We start from the raw sequence: 21,787 nt of genomic DNA, 5'->3' as shown, positions 1-21,787 counted from the left end.
TTTCCCATGATGGTCATGCACTCTGCAGTGTAGTTGAGCATCATGGGAAATGTAGTTCCAAAACATCTGGGGTGCCAAGGTTCCCCATCACTGGCCTAGGCTATAAGAAGATTGCCAAGACCCTGAAACTGAGCTGCAGCACAGTGGCCAAGACCATACAAGGATTTAAGAGGACAGGTTCCACTCAGAACAGGCCTTGCCATGGTTGACCAAAGGAGTGGAGTGCATGTGCTCAGCGTCATATCCAGAGGTTGTCTTTGGGAAATAGATGTATGAGTGCTGCCAGCATTGCTGCAGAGGTTGAAGGGGTGGGGGATCAGCTTGTCAGTGCTCAGACCATACGCCACACACTGCATCAAATTGGTCTGCCGTCCCAGAAGGAAGCCTCTTCTAAAGATGATGCACAAGAAAGCCCACAAACAGTTTGCTGAAGACAAGCAGATTAAGGACATGGATTACTAAAACCATGTCCTGTGGTCTGATGAGACCAAGATAAACTTTTTTGGTTCAGATGGTGTCAAGCGTGTGTGGCGGCAACCAGGTGAGGAGTACAAAGACAAGTGTGTCTTGCCTACAGTCAAGCATAGTGGGGGGAGTGTCATGGTCTGGGGCTGCATGAGTGCTGCCAGCACTGGGGAGCTACATTTAATTGAGGGAACCATGAATGTCAACATGTGCTGTGACATACTGAAGCAGAGCATGATCCCCTCCCTTCCGAGACTGGGCTGCAGGGCAGTGTTAATTTTGGCAGCAAATTTCAATTTAGTTTTAGTCTTAGTCTTAGGACTAAAATGGCATTTTAGTTTTAGTCCCATTTTAGTCTTCTGCAAGTGTTTTAGTTTTAGTCGTATTTAGTCGACTAAAACTCCAGTACATTTTAGTCGACTAAAACGTCCTACATTTTAGTCGACTAAAACTCATTTTAGTCATCTATAATCGAATGGGTGTAGTTCAATTGTAATTTGTAATGCATTATTTAAGCATTTCTCTACAATTTCCAAACTCATTATATACTACTGCTGGTCCTGGAGTGAAAAATCTAATATGTTATTATTTATGGTGGTATTAAGCTTTCAGCATGCACCAGTGTTAATTTTGGCAGCAAATTTTGATATAGTTTTAGTTATAGTCTTTTGACTAAAATGCCATTTTAGTTTTAGTCGTATTTTAGTCTTAAGACTAAAATGCCATTTTAATTTTAGTCGTATTTTAGTCATCTGAATTGTTTTAGTTTTAGTCGTATTTTAGTCGACTAAAATTGTGTTAATTTAGTCGACGAAAACGTTTTAGTCGGTTTTAGTCTACGAAATTAACACTGCTGCAGGGCAGTATTCCAACATGATAATGACCCCAAACACACCTCCAGGGCGACAACTGCCTTGCTAAAGAAGCTGAGGGTAAAGGTGATGGACTGGCCAAGCATGTCTCCAGAGCTAAACCCTATTGAGCATCTGTGGGGCATCCTCAAAGGGAAGGTGGAGGAGTGCAAGGTCTCTAAAATCCACCAGCTCAGTGATGTTGTCATGGAGAGGTGGAAGAGGACTCCAGTGGCAACCTCTGAAGCTCTGGTGAACTCCATGCCCAAGAGGGTTAAGGCAGTGCTGGAAAATAAGGGGGGCCACACAAAATATTGACATCTTTGAGCCAAATTTGGACATTTCAACTTAGGGGTGTACTCACTTTTGTTGCCAACGGTTCAGACATTAATGGCTGTGTGTTGTCTTATTTTGAGGGGACAGCAAATTTACACTGTTATACAAGCTGTACTCTCACTACTTTACATTGTAGCAAAGTGTCATTTCTTCAGTGTTGTCACATGAAAAGATATAATAAAATATTTACAAAAATGTAAGGGGTGTACTCATTTTGTGAGATACTGTACATGCAGTAACTTTATTTTATATATACACAGTTGTAGTTTAAAAGGTTTCTCATATACAGCAGTGTAACATAGATTTTGGTTTATATTTTGATAGTTTGGCGTTGAACTGACACTGGGGTAGAAGCAGCAGCTGTAAGGATTGGAATTTCATTGGCAGTGCATACAGTATGTATTCTTGATTTATTTTGTTAAATATGTGACTGTATTGAGGTGATCACTTGCAATGTGCACTGAATAAAGTGTATTAATGACATTTCTTTTTAGGTGTCAACCACCCCATCACAAATATGGCATCATTAGTTTCAATGCATTGAAAAGTTCACTTAAAGTGATTCTGTAAGTTACCTAAATAAATTTGGTTCCATCCTCCAGCCCCCTATGTACTCAGCAGTAACATGGGGTAAAGACTGTGCATGGAGGAAGAAACAGGCATCCAACTCTCCCAACAGTATCAAATGCTAAAAAGTTATAAAGAGACGCAGTTTTAAAATGAATATAAGGTAAGAGACACGAGCCACTAGAGAGGTGCGTATAAGAGCTTTTCATTGCAGGAGACTTGCATTCAAATTTTCTTTAGAGGCTGACAGGGTCTCTTTATCTTGAATAGGAGCACACAGGACTACATATGAAAAATGCAGAATGCATGACTTGTCTCAATGCATACGTGAGAGTAAACTCTGGAAAAAGCTATTTTCATTGTACATTAATTTTGCATGATTTCCAAAAAGCTAAAAAATGCATGAAAATATGATGGGAATGAAAGTATGTGAAACCTGATCACATTATTGGTAGCTTATTTGTGGCCTAAGGATAATCCTAGATTATCAGTTTCTTGTAAATTCCTTAATTCTCAATAATTTGATTAGGTCCTAGGGAATAGTTTACATTCTCATGAACATGACTTGACAGAGCCAATTGTGCCATCCTTGTCCTCCTGTGCACATCATTTTGAATCTGGAAATAACACGAGATTTCACCACTAGGCGTTTTGCAAGGACTCCTGGGATACATGAAGATCGCTATCCCAGGAGCCCTTGCAAATTGCCTAGTGACGTAGTCGCCTAGGCCGAGGCATCAGGCAGTGCAGCAGGGAAAAGAAGAAAAAAGGTATTTTATTACAAAAAAATTTGGAAAAGCGCTTGCAATGCTTAAAACACACATTAAAAGAAGAAAAATTGGGTGAAACTCCACTTTAAGGAATATGTTATGCATGCAAAGAGAAGTATGACTCCAGTCTGATAACAGTGAGTGGTGCTTGGGAAGGTTATTTTGCAGGTACCTAAGTACTTAAAAACAAAGAAGAAATGCACCCCAAAAAGGATGGTATAGCCACATCCAATAAGACTGCTCACCACAGTACAAGTGTCAGGGATATAATATTTGCAATAACAAATAATGCACTCTACATCACTGACAGGTCTATTAAATATTCATATTTTTTTAAACACTGGTGTTAAATTTGCCGAAATTCCCACGCTTAAAGTAGAACTAAACTCATCAATTTACCCATTTCCAGTTACAATCAAGGCATGCCGTGAATGATAATTGTAATATTTGCTTATGTTCTTACCAAACTTTCAAATCATCCAATGACTGGTGTCATAGCGGATCATATGCGCAACACCATGGCAACTGTAGAACAAACAGAGGATAAGATGGAAGCTTCCTTGGCTTTAAAGGATAAGAAAATGTAGTTCCCCTTCAAGAGCCAGTTCACACCAGAATCACACAGGAACACGGACCTTGTTCCCGTGCTATTGAGTGCAGTGCAATTTTCAGCCTACTCATTTGAAGGGGCTGCAATCAAACTGGATTGCACCAAAATTCACTAAGCTCTGGGTAAAATATCTTTGCACAGTGTAATTTCCTCCACAAAATAAACTATTTGCTTTCAGTAAATCAAACCCAAAAAACCTTGGGCACTATGAGAATGGCAGTGATGCAGCATGTGTATATTGAGGATGTGGCCAAACTGCTGTGGGCAGGGCTTAAAGAGGTATGGTAAATAAAACCTAAGCCTATGCTGCTATGTGTCAAGAGAGTGGGGAGGTCAAAATTAAGTAATGTAAAGAGTGCTGGGGTCAAGAGCAAATAATGCTGATTGGCGGCCTTCTGGGGGTCATCGGGGTGCAGAGCAATGCACCCCGACACTGCCCACTGTAGTGCTGTCCTGGCTGTGATTGGTCCAGACTCCAGCCTGGACCAATCATACAGGAGGACATCCCGGGTGACGTTGCGTGGGGGCGGTGCGTGCGTCAGTCACTCACCGTCCCGGCGTCACGTCATCACCTTCCCGCCCGCCGTCAGACGGACTCAGAGAGGAGGAGTAGCGGGCCGACGCGCGTGATCGAGGAGGAAGAAGAGGAGAAGAGGTCGCTTGTCTCGTCTCCAGAGTAGTCCCGGCCGTCAGCATCAGCAGCATCACATCGCCAGGCATCAGGCAGTGTGAGTCGACTCGGTCCGGTCGTGATGGAGGTAAGTGAAGTGATGCCTTAGTCTCAGTGCCTCCCTCCTCTCTCTCCTGCGGACTCGTGTCCGTCCGGCGGTGGGCAACTTTGCAGACTCAGTCAGAGTCTGTCTGACTGAGTCTGACCAGGCCAGCCCGACAGCCAGAACACCTCTTCTTCCTCCGAGTCCTCTCTCTCCAAGTCAGCAGGAGCCAGCCAGTCAGTCTTCTGGAGGATAGATGCCAGCCACTAGAACCATGATGTGTTGGGAGCATTGGGAACCATCTTATACCAGGCCGCTGTGTGCCATTTACTATTAATAAATATATAGTGCCAGGCCAGCAGCCTGCTTAGCAGTGAGTGTACACAATATAAGACAGTGCAGGCCAGGCCAATTACATTGTACATCAGGTAAAGTGCTATGCTAACTTAGCATAGCACTTTACCTGTGTACAATGTAATTGGCCTGGCCTGTACTGTCTTATATTGTGTACACTGCTAAGCAGGCTGCTGGCACTATATATTTATTAATAGTAAATGGCACACAGTGGCCTGGTATAAGATGGTTCCCAACTTGGGAACCATCTTATACCAGGCCGCTGTGTCCAATTTACTAATAATAAATATATAGTGCCAGGCCAGCAGCCTGCTTAGCAGTGTACACAATATAAGACAGTGCAGGCCAGGCCAATTACACTGTACACAGGTAACGTGCTATGCTATACCATCACCTGTGCCATGCCTATACCATCATCTGTGCCATGCCTGTACCATCACCTGTGCCATGACTTGTGGCATGCCCTTACCATGACCTGTGCCATGCCTATACCATCTCCTGTACCATGACCTGTGCCATGCCTGTACCATGACCTGTGCCATGCCTGTACCATGACATGTGACATGCCTGTACCATGACCTGTGACATGCCTGTACCATGACCTGTGCCATGCCTATACCATCACCTGTGCCATGCCTATACCATCATCTGTGCCATGCCTGTGCCATGCCTGTACCATGACCTCAAACTCACGCAATTTTTTACCGCGTTTTTGCCGCGAAGCAATACCTACTACATTTTTCTTTTTGCGCCCCCCCCCCCCAAAAAAAATTTTAAGCACCAGCCACCACTGGGATTAAGTAATACACAGATCATAGGTCAGGGTTAAGTATTGCACATAGTTCAGGGGTCAAGATTAGGTAATCTACAGATCATAGGTCAGGATTAAGTAATGCACAGAGTTCAAGGGTCAGGATTAGGTATTGCACAGGTCATAGGTCAGGATTAAGAATTGCACATAGTTCAAGAGTAAGATTTAAGTAAGGCGTAGAGTTCAGATTTCAGGGATCAGGCAAGTAACTCCAGATTGTGCCTGGTGTCCGACTTTAGAGCTCTTCATTATCATCAGCATGTACTCCTAGGAGCCATGTACATTGCAGAGAGCAGCCTCCAATATAAGGTACACTGCCCAAGCATCAATCAAAGCCTGCATGGCTGGAGTGGTATGCACGGGGAATGGGATACTCCTAACACATGGGCATCTGCAGAAATTTTTTCAGGGGGGGGGGCATAATTTTTTAGGTCACCCATGCTCTGCCCCTTTTCGACAATGTCATGAAGGGGAGGGGATTAGTCATTATATTTATTTTCGGGTATTTATTTTTAAAGGGGAAACGGCATAAATTATTTTTAAAGCATTTGTTAACCTAAAAAAAAATATATATTGATCCTGTTCCCTTAAAACATGTTATACAGCACAGTGCTTGTGCTGTGTAATTTGGCCCCTTCTATCACCAAAAATACCTGGCTGATCCTGCCTGGCTATGTTCTCCTCTCTGTAAACTGAATACGGTATACCATGGCTGCTGAGCCCTGACACTGTGGTCAGTCTACGTGTCTCCATTATCCGCAGCCCTCCTGTCCCCCTCTCTCCCCACTCCCCTCCCCCCTCCCCTCCCTGCCTGTCTGCTCCTGTGTCAGTGCCCGCCCCCTCACCTCCTGCTGCTGTAGTTTCATTTAAAGCTTAATGTCCTGTCTACAGTCTGTTTAATAATTCTGTGTGCCCCTGTGTATGTTTATAAAAATAAGCCATTCTTTACCAGTTTTTAGAGCGCCAATCGCCACTCACGTGACTCACCGCCTCTCTCCTCCTCTCGGCCTCTCCTCCACCCCCCCCCCCCGACTGATGTCAGTGGGGTACCCTCGGCCCCGCCCACTGCAGGCAGCTGTCAGACAGGGAGAGAAGAATGGTGCTCTGACAACTAGTAAATAACGTCTTTTTTTAAAAAAAACACATAAACAAACACAGGGGCAGGGGCACACAGGATTATTAAACAGACCAGACAGGACAGTATAAAGTGGATTAACAACCACTTTAAAGGTGAAGTTGCCCCCCTTTGCCCCCCCTTGCGGACACCCATGCAAACCTGTGTGCAAACTTAAAGTGGTGTTCCGCCCCCCCCCCCTCCAAAAATTAAAAGTCAGCAGCTACACATACTGTAGCAGCTGAGTTTTAATCTTAGGAAACCTACCGTTCCTGGAGTGCAGCAATGTTGGCACCACAGCCGATGTTTCCATCAGCTGTCGGATGCTGCCGCCATTGCCAGTAAGGGAACCTGGCAGTGAAGCCATGCGACTTCCTGGCGGGTCCCTATTGCTCATGCGTGAAGCGCGCTGTGCTCTCTTACTGGCCTAGAAGAGAGGAAGGAGGAGGGAGGAGGAGGAGGCTGAACTTCTGACGTACCTCGCCGCGGCGAGGTCCAACAGAAGAGGGGACAGGGTAACTGTCAAAAACAGGTACCTGCTCCCCCCTGAAAAGTGCCAAATGTGGCACTGGAGGGGGGGGGGGAGACAGATAAACGTAAGTTACACTTTTGAGTGGAACTCGGCTTTGAGCTGAGGACACTTCTCTCCAGTGGCAGCTGGTGCTCAGAATTTTTTTTTGGGGGGGCGCAAACAGAAAAATGTAATAGGCATTGCTTTGTGGCAAAAAACGCTGTAAAAAAATGCGTGACTTTGAGGTCGCAAAAGTGTGAAAGGGGCCTTCAGTAATTAAGGTATAGTGTGCCCCCTTTCAATGCAGAGAGACCAGCGTGCCCCCTTTCAATGCAGAGTGACCAGCGTGCCCCCTTTCAATGCTCAGTGACCAGCGTGCCCCCTTTAAATGCAGTGACCAGTGTACATGCCCCCTTCAATGCAGTGACCAGCGTACATGCCCCCTTCAATGCAGTGACCAGCATATATGCCCCCTTCAATGCAGAGATCAGCGTACATGCCCCCAATGTAGTGACCAGCATACATGCCCCCTTCAATGCAGTGACCAGCATACCATTCTACCAATGCAGTGACCAGCATACATGCCCCCAATGCAGAGATCAGCGTGTGTGCCCCAATGTAGTGACCAGCATACATGCCCTCAATGCAGAGATCAGCATGCGTGCCCCCAATGTAGTGACCAGCATACATGCCCCCAATGTAGTGACCAGCGTACATGCCCCCAATGTAGTGACCAGCGTACATGCCCCCAATGTAGTGACCAGCGTACATGCCCCCAATGTAGTGACCAGCATACATGCCCCCAATGCAGAGATAAGCGTGCGTGCCCCCAATGTAGTGACCAGCATACATGCCCCCAATGTAGTGACCAACGTACATGCCACCAATGTAGTGACCAGCATACATGCCCCCAATGTAGTGACCAGCATACATGCCCCCAATGCAGAGATCAGCGTGCGTGCCCCCAATGTAGTGACCAGCATACATGCCCCCAATGCAGAGATCAGTGTGCGTGCCCCCAATGTAGTGACCAGCACACATTCCCCCAATGCAGAGATCAGCGTGCGTGCACCCAATGTAGTGACCAGCATACATGCCCCCAATGCAGAGATCAGCGTGCGTGCCCCCAATGTAGTGACCAGCATACATGCCCCCAATGCAGAGATCAGCATGCGTGCCCCCTTACTTACCTGGAGCAGCAGCGGCGGCGGGCGGCTTCTGATCAGTCTCTCGGCGTCGGCTTCTCCTCTGTCTCTGAGTCTCTGAGTCCTCCGCTCCTGCCTCCTCCTTGGCCAATGGCATGAAGTTTGCCTTGCGGCCAATCAGGAGATGCTTATTGGACGCGCTTCCTGATTGGCCAGGATGAGGATCGGTGTGACAATAGCGAATTGTCATTCGCTATTGTCACACAATGGGTGGGCTCGGGACGCACTGCTCTGCGCCCCGGGTCCACCCTTTTAACAGGTACCTGCTCTCACTTCCGGCTCGGTGCTCGGCAACTAAGGTTCTCCTTCCTCCCTCCCGCCTACAGTCTTCTGGGACACTGAGAGGTCCCAGAAGACTGCATCCACCATTCACAATGTGCCATGCGACTTGCACATTCACAGTGCGCACCCGGCTGTGAAGCCACAAGCTGTCACAGCCGGGTGCCCATAGTGAAGTTGCCAGCACCACCGAGGGAGGACAGAGGATGAAGACGACTGGGCTGAGTGGGACAGGTGAATGGCTGTTTTTTAAAAGTCAGCAGCTCCACTTTTTGTAGCTGCTGACTTTTATTTTTTTGACAGGTGGCTGGAACTCTGCTTTAAGTAATGCACAGAGTTCAGGGGTAAGGATTAGGTAATGCACAAACCATAGGTCAGGATTAAGTAATGCATAGAGTTCAGGGGTAAGGATTAGGTAATGCACAAACCATAGGTCAGGATTAAGTAATGCATAGAGTTCAGGGGTCAAGATTAGGTAATGCACAGATCACAGGTCAGGATTAAGCTCTAATTATCCTCAGCATTATCTCCAAGGAGCTGTGTACATTGCAGTGAGCAGCCCCCAACTTAAGGTACACTGCACACGTGTCAATCAAAGCCTGCGTGACTGGAGTGGTATGTATGGGGAATGGGATACTCCAAGGAACCGGCACATATAGTCTACAGCTTGGGTCTCTAGCACAGTGGGGTATAAAGACATCAGTATGAGTCAATCCAGTGTGACGCTACGGTGATTTCCAAGGGTAATGGATGTCTGGCAAGTGACCTGTTGTTAATCATGTTCATGTGGCAGGCGAGATAGACTATTTCAGCGAGTGAGCTGTTGTCAGCACTCCTCCCACAGCGATCTGTCTACTATAGCAATGGGGGCAGATCTGCACCGCCGAGGTCCTCAGCCTGTGCACGTGTACAGAAGAGTTATTTAAGTGCATGTATGGAGTCCAGTTATTTGTTCAGGTGTACACAGGCTTGGCACGAGTAAAGGTATCCCCCCTGTGCCAGGCAAGTGACTCTGTTTCAGGTGCCTAGCGTAGCATCCACACCTCCTACAAGCACATACCCAAAGTTTTTATTATTATATTTTTTTAAGAATAAAGTTTATTAGGTATTGAATCATATACATACACCATTTCTATGATTTTAGAGTCAACAGGAAAAGGAAGGCATGTCCAAAGTTAATTTTTAATGAAAGAACCACAGACAAAAACACAGGTGGCGTTCTATGATGTTAAACCTTTATTCAGACAAAGTAACCATGAAGTCATGCAGACTGCTTTTCCTATACATTATTTTTTGATGAGGCATTGGTAAAATGACGTAAGAAGTCTTGTGTTATTTGCATATGGCAATGGTATTAAATTACATTCAATTCCTTTCTTCCCAACTCTCTCAATTTCAAACAATAACTGTGCATTTAAATGATGATCAGATAAAACATTGGTGCAGGGAAGTCAGAAAAATCTTTCAATATAGTTAAAAGCCCACTATTGTGTTTCACAGACAACCACAAATATAAGCTAATCCTGGATAATTCTGACATTTTTTTTTTTTTTAAGGATTGGGTACAATTGATATTTCTGTAGACAACTTCTAATCTTATAGGACTACCAGAGTGCAAGAAATTCAAACAAAATCTTTTACTCTTAGGCTGGTCATACATTAAACAATTTGTCTTGTACAATTTTCCTTTACATTTACCAAAATCATATTATATGAGGTCAAACTTTAACACTTTCAAGTTGTATGCAATTAGGCAGGCACTTGCACTTCATAGTTGAAGGTAAATCTAAAGGAAACTGAACAAGAGAATTGTATAATGTATGGCCAGCCTAAGATTGGGATGAGATCTTACACTTCTATGTAGGTCGGAGACAGCAGACAAAAAATATTACCATATATTTGTTGGCAAGTCAAGACATTGTTGTGTGGTCAGAAGCGGCCACCGTCCATTATCAATAGACTTAGACTGCTTTAAATGGACTCTGGCACTGGGGTTAAAGGCTAAAAACTGCTCCAGATGTGAAGTACAGCCACCCAGAGGTACCCGCACATACAGTACCTGCAGGAGTTGCACAAGACCATCTGTAATGGCTAAATGTCAGGTTGTTCTTGCAGTAAAAGCTCTGACTCTTCCAGGTAGTGTTGCAGCTTGCTGCTAAGCCCTATCGCTCAGACTCCTGGTACCCAATGACCATAATGGGCAGACTCACTGATCAATAGGAAGACAGCGGAGGCTGGAAGGGGAGTAAGAGCTGCATGAAACCTGATTGACCCCTTTTCTTAGCTTTTCTTTGTACAGTGGACTACAAGAGGTTCATACCATGTAAGGTTTGGGTATATCTATTTAGAATATAAATTTAGAGTGTATTTTTAAATGCAGCGCTCATTATATGGTGCCTATGATATCTACCTGGAGTTTTAAAGTCAATAGGAAAACCTTGTAAATATAACCTGTGCTTCTTAGCACAGTAATATAGCATGTATAGAAAATATGTGCAAAAAGTAGGGACATTAGGAAATACTTTGCACAGACTACAAAAACACTACTCAAAACCAAGGCTAAATGTGGGAATTATATTGCCCTTGGTACACTTGAATGATAAATACTTTTAACTGTACAGATAAACAAATAAGTGAAAGCAGAAATGGTCATTTTTCTTGAGCGAGAGTCTTTTGACTCCTCTAAACATCCTCTGCATCCATTTCGCTTTCTTGATATATTTATCTACAAATTTTCAAATCTAGGCAGAAGCAGAGAAAAATTGAGAAAAAAAATGAAAAGTTAAAATATTAAAGTAGTAATAAACCAAAAAAAAAAAAAAACGGAAAATTGTATCATACTTACCGTAATTTTCCTTTCCTGGTGCCTATCCATGGCAGCATACTAGTGATAGAGCTCCGCCTCGACTCCACCTTCAGGAACAGTGAATAGCATAAATTAAAAGGTATAGCCCCCCCCATCATTCTCCGTAAATAGGAAAACCGAGGGAGGGATCGTATGCTGCCATGGATAGGCACCAGGAAAGGAAAATTACGGTAAGTATGATACAATTTTCCGTTTTCCTGGTGCCTCCATGGCAGCATACTAGTGATAAATAACTAGCTTACACGGGTGGGATAATGCTTAATCAAAAAATAAAGTTTAATTAGACAAAGACATTGCTGCTTGAACAACTCGTCTTCCAAATTCAACCGTCGTTAGGGCCCCTGGATCAACTCTATAGTGTCTGAGAAACGTGTGCTGTGACGACCAAGACGCCGCCCTGCATATTGTCTCCAATGAGACGTTTGCTCTCGTTGCCCATGAAGTTGACACTGCTCTTGTTGAGTGTGCGTTCACTCTGGAAGGAACATCCATGTTTTGTGCAGTATAGGCTTTTTGAATGGTCTTGACTACCCAGGATGCCAAGGTCCTTTTTGAGGCTTCCTTTCCTCTGTTTTTACCCCAAGGAATCACGAAAAGCTTTTCCGAATTCCTGAAGGCTGCTGTCATTTCCAGATAGGCTTTTAGTATCTTGGGAACATCTAGTTCCTGACACGAATCTGAGAAGACTGGTAATGCCCAAGGTTCACTTAAGTTGTCTGGCGTAGTCACTTTCGGAGTGAAACCTCGAAGAGGCCGTAGCTCCACCCTGTCAGGGAAAAACGATATATGCTCCTCCCCTATTCCCAGGGAGTGCAAGTCTGAAATTCTTTTGCCGGACGTGATCGCCACTAGAAAAACTGTCTTCAAAGTCAGGTTCCATAGCGAAATTTGTTCCACCGGCACAAAAGGGTGTTTGGACAGCATCTCCAGAATCAGAGGAAGGTCCCACTGAGGAAAGGGACTTCTACTTGGAGGACGAATCTTAAGAACTCCTCTGAGAAAGGTGATTACCAGCGGATTATCTGCCCATCTGATGCTGGTTGCCGCTGAAATCGCTGACACCTGAACTTTAAGTGTACTCAAGCCGAGACCCCTGTCTAGGCCAGACTGAAGGAAGGCCAATACGTTTGAAACAGAAGGCGTGATGGGATCAAATTCTTCTGTTTCCGCGTAGGACACAAACCTATTCCAGATCTTAGCATATACGGAATTGGTTGCTGGCTTTCTGGCTTTGAGGAGAGTATTGATGACTTGCTGGGAGCATCCTAAGGATTCAAACCGCCTCCTCTCAACAGCCATATTCGAAGGTTCAGAGTCTGTGGTCTTGGATGGAACCTCCCCCCTTGTGATAGTAGGTGAGGGAAGGGAGGAATCTTGATCGGAGAACATACGCTCATGCGTAGGGCCAACGGAAACCAAGGCCTCTTCGGCCAATACGGAAGGATTGCCAGTATCTGTACTGGTTCCCTCGTCAACCTCAGTAGGAACCTGTAAATTAGGGGACGTGGTGGGAAGGCGTAGCCTGTCGTGAACCGCCATGGGCAGGACAGAGCATCCACTTCCTCCGCTTGCGGGTAAGGGAGACGTGAGAAGAAACTCGGAAGCTTGGAGTTCTCTGGTGTTGCGAATAGATCCACTTGTGGGAGATCCCATAGGCTGAGGATCTGCTGAAAAATGTGCGGATGTATTGCCCATTCGTTGGCGTCCTCGAAGTCTCTTGATAAATGATCCGCCACTGTGTTCAATCTGCCTGGTAGATAGGCTGCTCTGAGGGCCACCAGATTCCTTTCTGCCCAGATCATAATGGGCTCTACTTCCCTCAGGAGGGTCCTGCTGCGGGTCCCTCCCTGCTTCTGGATGTATGAAACCGCTGCCCTGTTGTCTAGGCGTAGTAGGACCCTCTGCGCCCTCACCTGAGGAGCTAGTGAGGTTAGTGCCATGAATGCCGCCCTCAGCTCTAGAATGTTGGAAACCAAGTCTTTCACCGGAAAGGACCATCTCCCCTGAATCTGTATTGTTTCGCAATGCGCTCCCCATCCCTGGCTGCTCGCATCCGATGTGATCATGGTCCAGGAATGAGAACCCAGATGGTGAGGTTTGGCGAGATTCTCCGGATCTGTCCACCAATGAAGGCCTCTGCGCATTATCGATGTTATCTGGATCGTTTGCGAGAGTTGACGTGTGCGCCACTGGGACAGGAATCCCGACTGAAAGAACCTCAGGTGCCAATGTGACCATGGCACTAGAGGGATGCAGGAAGACATTGAGCCGATCAGACTCATACATTGTGAAGCTGACATGTAGTCCCTTCCTATGGCATGAAGTGTCTTTTGAATTATTGCTGTTGCCTTCATTTGGGGTAGAGAGACCGTGCCTCTGGCCGTGTTGAATTCTGCCCCTAAGTATACCATCACCTGGGTTGGAGATAGTTGACTCTTCTGCCGATTTACTAACCACCCTAGATCCTTCAGGGTTTGTAGTAGAATGTCCCTGTGGAGAATCAATTTCCGTGGACAGTCGGCTAGGAGGAGGATATCGTCCAGGTAATGATATACCCTTAACCCTTTCTCCCTTAGGGGGGCAAGGGCCGAAATCAAGACCTTTGTGAAGACTCTTGGGGATGTGCACAGGCCGAAAGGCAGAGCTTGAAATTGTAGGTGGACATGACCTACTGCGAACCTTAGATATTTTTGGAAGGCGGGAAGTATAGGAATGTGTAGGTAGGCATCTTGCAGATCCACAGATATCAACCAATCCATAGGCTGTACTGTTTGGATTATTGTCTGTAAGGACTCCATCTTGAATCTTTCCAGATGAATATAGCGGTTTAGACCTTTCAAATCTATAACCGGCCTCCAACCCCCTGTCTTCTTCTCCACCAGGAACAGGGTTGAATAGAAACCTGTGAAGCGTTCCCCATAGGGTACCGGTACCGCCGCTTGTTGAAGTTGAAGTGAAACTAGAAAGTCCTTTAAGGCCTGTGCCTTCTGTGGGGATGATGGTAGTGTCGTCTTTTTGTAAGTCGCCCGAGGTGGTTGCTGTTGGAATGTCCAGAAGTGACCGTAATGGATGGTAGAAAGGACCCAAGGGTCCTGGCATTTTGTCATCCAATTTGGTAAGAAGTGGCGAAGTCGGGCTCCCACTGTATCGGTCACTTCTTTTCTGGCGTCAAAAGGACTTTGTCTCCCCTTGTGGGGTAGTGAGATTTTTATTTTTTCTGGATGCCAGAAAGGAAGACTGGGTACCTTTCCAGGGCCTCTTATTGTCCCTGAATGGACGGGTCTGTCTGTAGCCTCTAGAATTTGACTGGCGGAACCTTGAGAGGAAACCCCTTGTTCTGCGTTCCTTCCTATCTTGTGGAAGAATACCAGTCTTTCCTCCAGTGACCCTGGAAATGGCCTTCTCCAATCTTTCACCAAATAGCGATTTACCATCAAAAGGTATTTTGCACCAGCTCTGCTTTGATGCCAAGTCAGCCGTCCAAGGCCTTAACCATAGTGCCCTCTTAGCCATCACTGAGTGGAGCATTGAACGAGAGGCGCACCTAATTGTGTCAATGGCGGCTTCTCCCACGAAGTCTGTCGCTAACTTCAATTCCTCAAGTGACTTGATAATATCCTCTTTAGGGACATCCTGTCGCAGAGCTGTCTCAACGTTGTCAGTCCAGGAATGAATGGCACTTGAGACTGAAGTCAGCGCAATAGCGGGCTTACAAGCTGCCCCTGCGGCCAGATAGCATCTTTTTAGGTCAAGATCAATGCGCCTATCCAATGGATCTTTAAATGAAGTTGAATCTTCCATTGGAAGGGTCATGTTCTTCGCTAGACGCACCACCGCTGCATCCACTACTGGCATGGAAGATAAGGCTTGTATTCCTTCTTCCGGCAACGGATAAAATTTATTCACTCTGTTGAAGGAGAATTTTTTATCTGTCTTACTCCATTCATTCTCAATCACTTCCCTTATTTCTCCCATTAAAGGGAAAGCGACTTGTTTCCTCTTGAGGAAAGGGAAATATGACTTTGACTTAGGCCGGGGTTCCGCTGGTTCATCCCAGGCGATGGCCTGCTTAACCGCCTGAATAAACGGCTGAACTAAAGCAAAGTTGAAACCTGAAGGCTCTTCTTCATCTGAAGATTTGTCCGAATGTCCCTCCGAGGAAGGATCTCTAGTGGCTGGAACTGCGCTAACAGTGATAGCGGAAGGACCTGCGATCACCGGATCCGATTCCTGTGGCTGAGAAGCCTGTGGTATAGGACGAGCTGGGATGGTGGACACCAACTCTGCAATTGAGTCCTTCATTGTTTGTTTAAGTAGATCAACTACTTGGCGGCTCTCCGTGTCACAACTGGCCGCATAATCCCTGAGACAGTCTTTACAGACCAGCTTTCTCGGGAGGGGTTCCGCGCCACAAGACCAGCACTTTTTTCTTGAAGAATAATGTGGTGAAGGAGAGCGATAACGGCTTCTGGATCTTGATCTCTCTGGGTATCTTGAGGAATGTGACCTGCGATCAGGACTGTGGTCATCCCGTCTTCCCGATGATTTTTGAGATCTCTTCGATGGTACTGGACTGTGACAAACCAAAAATAATGGATGTCAGTGGCGCACTCTTTTTTTTTTTTTTTTTATACTCACGAAAAGTTGGTCCCATACCTATTACGGTCAGGTGGATCTTGGTTTCGTGAGGAATGACTCATGGTAAGGGCAAAAGGATCAGCTGAAAAAGGAAGAATTATAAAAGAAAAACATGTATACAAATAAACATATACATATATATAAAGGAAAGGTAAGAACGACAGCCTGAAATTACCTACCGAGTGAGAGCAAACGAAAGGGGTCTGCAGGGCAAGGCTAGCTGAAACCGAAGACACCACCACTCTAAACTTCCTGCCTTAAATACCTCAAGCTCCACCTCCACCTGAACCGAGGTACCAATAGGATACAGGAAAGCCTTTAATCGGATTCCCCCCCCTTCTTTTTTTTTTTTTTTTTTGGTACCGCCTCTTTAAGGGAACAGCCAATTTATGCTGTCTCTAATCCATTGTCAAATTTAGCTTCCCCAGTCTGTTTCCTGATATAACCCTATGTAGAAATTTTTTTTGCCTGTTTTAAAGTATCATTAATCTATATTTTTAGTTGACCTTTCCCCTTTTTTTTTTTTTTTTTTAAGACCATGGCAAAATGGCCGCCGGAATCTCTACCGCGCATGCGCCGCCGTCGCGAAGTTACCGCGCATGCGCAGCCGCCGCCGCAACCCGACGTGTCGCCGCAACGCTGCTCCCACCGAAAAAATGGCCGCATCGGGAGCCAGTGCGCATGCGCGACCGTCGCGTCATCACAGCGCGACCGGCGCGAACTGGAACACGAGGACGCCACGGCCCCCGACATGGAAACCCACGGCAGAAAAGAAAAAAGGATACAAGGCAAAAGCTCCCAGGTACAGCTTAACAAAAGCAGACATATAAAAATGAATAAATAGCGGATAATTTCTACCTAAAGAGGAGCCAGTACAGGAAACAAACACACCATAGTAGACAAAACAGAAAAGCCAGGACAGACTGCTGATCCTTCTGCCACCATAACTTCCACCTCATATGTAATGATTTTCATATACATACTTATCAACACAGATGTATCTATATACGCATATGCATATAAATATATTTTTAGAAAAGACGGCATAATTGTTCCACGTTAGGAAACGCCGTTACTCACAGACCCCAGAAGATCCACAGAAGGGGTTCCCAGTCTTATTAGCGCGTTTAGCGGCCCAAGAACAGGGACTGCACACGGGAGAGGCTGAACCCGGTGGAAGCTGCCCGTTTTCACAGGCAGAGGTAGGGACATACTGCTGCAATCTTCACTGTTCAAGAGGTATGAGGAAAAAAAGGAGAATGATGGGGGGGGCTATACCTTTTAATTTATGCTATTCACTGTTCCTGAAGGTGGAGTCGAGGCGGAGCTCTATCACTAGTATGCTGCCATGGAGGCACCAGGAAAAAACAGTTATTCTTTCTTTCTTCTATTTTCAGTTGGTTGTTTTTCTAAAGAACATCTCTCTAGCAGAATGTACTAGTTACAGAGATATGGCAAGCCATTCAACCCCAGCAGGGGGGCATCCAATGAACAGCTTTTATTTATTTATGTAAAGCCTTTATACCAAAGGAAAAAAAAAAACATTTTGCTGTAGCCGCTGATAAATTGTTAGCTAGAGTTTGGCTTCAACTTGTTAGTGTATTTAAATCTGCTAGTACACTAGAACACTGCCCTCCCTCCAGATTACCAAAGTTGCTGTCCAAAGGTGCCCCTTGTGCTCATTCATCCAGAGTGGGGGCACTCTAATACAGGAGGTGTGTTACTGGCCAGATCACCCAGTAAAAACGAACCGAAAAAAAACAAAAAAGAAAACGAGTGCAGCCACCACATCTAATAGTTGGTAAGCTGCAAGATATTACAGTTTTGGTTTTGGGTTTAATACTGCTTTAAGTCCTGGAAATGCCTACGTGTACTCACGCCTAACATGGTATCTTCAGCTATAAACACCTAAAGCATTATTGAATAAATCTGCACTTCTTATTCAATGGTTAATCTGGCATGACTTGTGTTGCAGCAACCACCAACTTTATACTGCGGAAACTGCAGGGAATTAAGGGAAATCAACAGATTTCATAGGTTGAGAACAATACCATGGTGTACTACATGCTTACATACATACATGTAATTGGCCTTACATATGTTGTTCCTGGTAAGTACAACATCAGTGGCCAACATCTCTCCAATCGTATCCAGATACAGTTGTACCTGCCCCTCAGTAATATGCATACCAATGACACAATGTGAATATGCTTTATTTTATAACAAGTGCCCTCCAAAAACTCAGACACCAAATCATGTTAGGCTGGATACACACTATACAATCTTCTTTGGATTTTTTCCTTTAGATTTACCAAAACCATATAATATGAGGTCAAACCTAAACACTTTCAATTTGTTTGCAATCAGGCAGGCCCTTTTACTACATAGTTGATGGTAAATCTAAAGGAAATTGAACAACAAAAGTTGTATTGTGTGTATCCAGCTTAAGTCATCCCAACCCCTGCTGTGCCCAGACCTGGAACCCTTTAATAGTACCCATGTATGAGTCTATAAACCTAAACAAGCCTTACTTTGCGCACAAGCACTAATAGTTTTCAAAAACGTGCATGTAAAATTACTGAAAGCAATATATTTCCATATTCCCCTGTATAAGGTGAACAGAAATAACCCATAGCAACTACTTAGAATAACATAGCCATGTTCAGATTTTTGATGACTGTATATCTAATTAGGTGTTCTACAATGCAGAAGTTTTTAGATTGTCCCCGCTCTTAGGACCACATTATAGGTAAAAAAGGCATGGATTTTTGAAATCAGTGAATTGCACTGTGCAGCAGCCAATCAGCAAATACCACTCTCTCACCAAGCTGAAAACAAAAAACTAAAAGTGAATTGAATGTGTTTCTCTGGGTTTCTGCAAAGGTTCTTGGAATTGATTAAATAATTATATTATTACAAATTACATTTTTAAAGCAAGTAATATATGTAACTGTTACCATACACCTTTCTTATTAGATTATAAATACACTTTATTAGCAAGTTAACTCCAAATAGTTTTTGAAGCCCCTATTAACATCATATTATTTCTATTTGGATGTACAAATAATAATATAGTATTATGACTTTGAATGTTAACTGCAAGCCATGTGCTTAATCTTGCCACAATAAGCTATTATACAAAATAGTACATAAAGTCTACCTGTAGATCATTCCTGTTTCAGCCTTAACTGTTTCCTTCAGGGACAGCCCATGAACATACACAAATCTCTCTAGACCTTTCTGCTCCATGCTTGAGTTAAGTGTCCTAGCCCAACAACGAAGCGGTAGACAACCTTTGGGGGCAGCATCTGTCTTTTTAACCTTGGCAGCAGAATCACTAGTCTTCTGCCCCCCAAGTTTTGGGTTCGGAATATCTGTATAGCTTGGCTTGTAAAGATGCATATTCCTTGGGCAGAGGCAGCACAGTTGCTTCTGTTTAATAAAACTCCATGTGTCTCCAAGCTCTCATGGAAGAGTTGTGCTTTGTTGTCCCTTAACAGATCTAAATGTAGGGAAGCAAAATGGATATAATAAACATCATGGGAATTTGCTGCTACCTTTCTCTCCCAGTGGAACTGGTTGTCACTGATACATTTTTATTGAAGCCATCATGTCGTGGACCCCTGCCAGCAAGAATTTATTTTCTATGTTCAGTTTATCCTTAGTCTAGATTTGACAATGGGGATAAAGTCGATGCCCTTGGGACATACTGCTTTTCCCATGTCCTTATATTTAGGTAAAGCAAAAACATTTTTGCAGGATCCAGTCCAAATTCTTTTTCTCATGGTGTCTATTTAAGGCTCTGACTCAAACAGACTGGTAAAAGGGCAGATAACTCTAACAAGGGCAGTCTACAAAGCAGATGGAAAAAACACGCTGTCCTTGCCCAGTGGTATTTTATTTCACAAAAGGTTTAATGGTTATGATTACACTTGAAACATGACTTACTTTACAGATGGAAAGTTAATAAATATAAGATGGTCTTGAGAAAGAGTTGGACAGAGAATACATTTCATTGGGTACTATAGGCTACTGCAGTTTGCACATTGCTGTTTACTTTATTAAAATAGACTTGTAATCTAAAAATAATGTGCAAGCATGCTTACATTTTTAGTAGAAAAGCCTTTGTGGTTGATTTACTAAAACTGGAGAGTGCAAAATCTAGTGCAGCTCTATATAGAAACCAATCAGCTTCCATGTTTTTTTTTTGTCAAAGCTTAATTGAACAAGTTAAAGTTAAAAGCTGAGTGGATACCATGCACAGCTGCAACAGATTCTGCCGTCTCCAGTTTTAGTAAATCAAACCCTATTTATGTCTCTTCTGCCAAAATATTATTTTTCTTTTGCTAACAATTTTTTTCCTAATACTGCCTAAATCACATGTGCTATACAGTATACACTACCAGCATCTGGCAGATGCTAAAGAGTGGAGCCAAGTGCCATAATCATTGCACATATAGAGGAGTTGCATCATCACTGGCCACCCTATTGCCAAAGGAAGGAGATGGCAGGAGTGGAAGTCATTTCAGCGAAGGTTGCAATAACGGAGGTATATTCGCCATAATGTACAATTTTTTTGCATGGTTTTTACATGTATTTGTAAATGTGTGCAACAAAAACCCTGTTAACGCATACTGTTGGACAGGTCAACTCAGTTGGTGGAAGGCTGGTCAGTACTTTGAGCTTGGAATTTTTTTTTTTTCATATTTATTGCCTTTCCAATGCTCCTTGCTGCAATTACCAGTTACAGGTGAGGGCAATACCCACTTTTTTGTACTATAAATTATATTGGCCAGGCAATGCACTAACACCTTTGCTGCCATAGTGCTATGAGTTGGGTGTTCAGTGTGCCGGCGCCATGACGTAATCACGTATCCCGTAAGTGACGACGGATCGGCATCAAAGTGTCCCCGCGAACAGGAACTGCGGACTGCAACCGTTTACTGCCTGTACACCGCAACCGCTCAAGCCATCCTGATCCAATATCGCTCCAATTGTCTATGATGCTTTGTACATTATTACCTTTGTGAGTACCTTTTCCTTTGGTTTTATCAAATAAATCTCAAGATTCTGCACTTAGAGTGGCACCTGTGTTTTCCTTCCAGTTGGCTCCAAGCATCTTCTACTTGTCACCAGAGCTGCCTCAGGAGTGTTTATTGGGATTTTTTATGGGTTTTTTTATATGGACTCAGGAACTGTCCCTTTGCTTGATATTATTTCATTTGGTTGATTCCCTGCTGTTTTTTTCTTAGTGACACCCGTGAAGTCCCTGGTGATACTTCTTCTTCCCCGTTGTGCGCCAGTTGTTATTTTAAGTTTCCCTTCAGGTTTATCTGCCCCACACCTGTCCTTTTAAAGGCATGTGCTTCCATTGTTGGGGACTCACAGAAATTGGAGTTAGGTCCACAGAAAATGGAATGCCTTGCCGGGGTTCTGTTGTTTACGCATGTATTTGCAAATGTGTGCAACTAAACCCCTGTTTTTAACGCATACTGTTAGACAGGTCAACTCGGTTGGTCGCAGGCTGGTCGTAAGTTGTGCTTAGAAATCTCTGTTTTTTTTTTTTTTTTCAATCTAAGCTTAAACCTGCTTCCATGCCCATTCTAAGTCCCATACAAATGATTCTGTAAAAGAAAGATTTGTATACCCACCTAATGCAAGGGTGCTACAGTCGCAAGAACAGCACACGGTTTCAGG

The 21,787-nt window shown here is 44.4% G+C and overlaps 1 protein-coding gene across 1 annotated transcript in view; it reads right to left on the bottom strand.

Annotated features, from left to right (window-relative positions):
• The window catches only part of KCNAB1 (potassium voltage-gated channel subfamily A regulatory beta subunit 1), a 551,426-nt gene extending 531,872 nt beyond the window's left edge, over positions 1-19,554 (bottom strand). Inside the window, exon 1 of the mRNA XM_082251304.1 lies at positions 19,251-19,554. Coding sequence (XP_082107430.1) covers positions 19,251-19,492 — 242 coding nt within the window. The 5' untranslated portion in view covers positions 19,493-19,554. The remainder of the gene's footprint in view (positions 1-19,250) is intronic.
• Between the last annotated feature and the right edge of the window lie 2,233 nt (positions 19,555-21,787).

Source organism: Pelophylax lessonae (assembly GCF_965119305.1).
Source record: "Pelophylax lessonae genome assembly, chromosome: 3".
Taxonomy (NCBI): domain Eukaryota; kingdom Metazoa; phylum Chordata; class Amphibia; order Anura; family Ranidae; genus Pelophylax; species Pelophylax lessonae.
The sequence above is the reverse complement of the archived record's forward strand: the minus strand, read 5'-3'. Positions and strand labels throughout refer to the sequence as shown.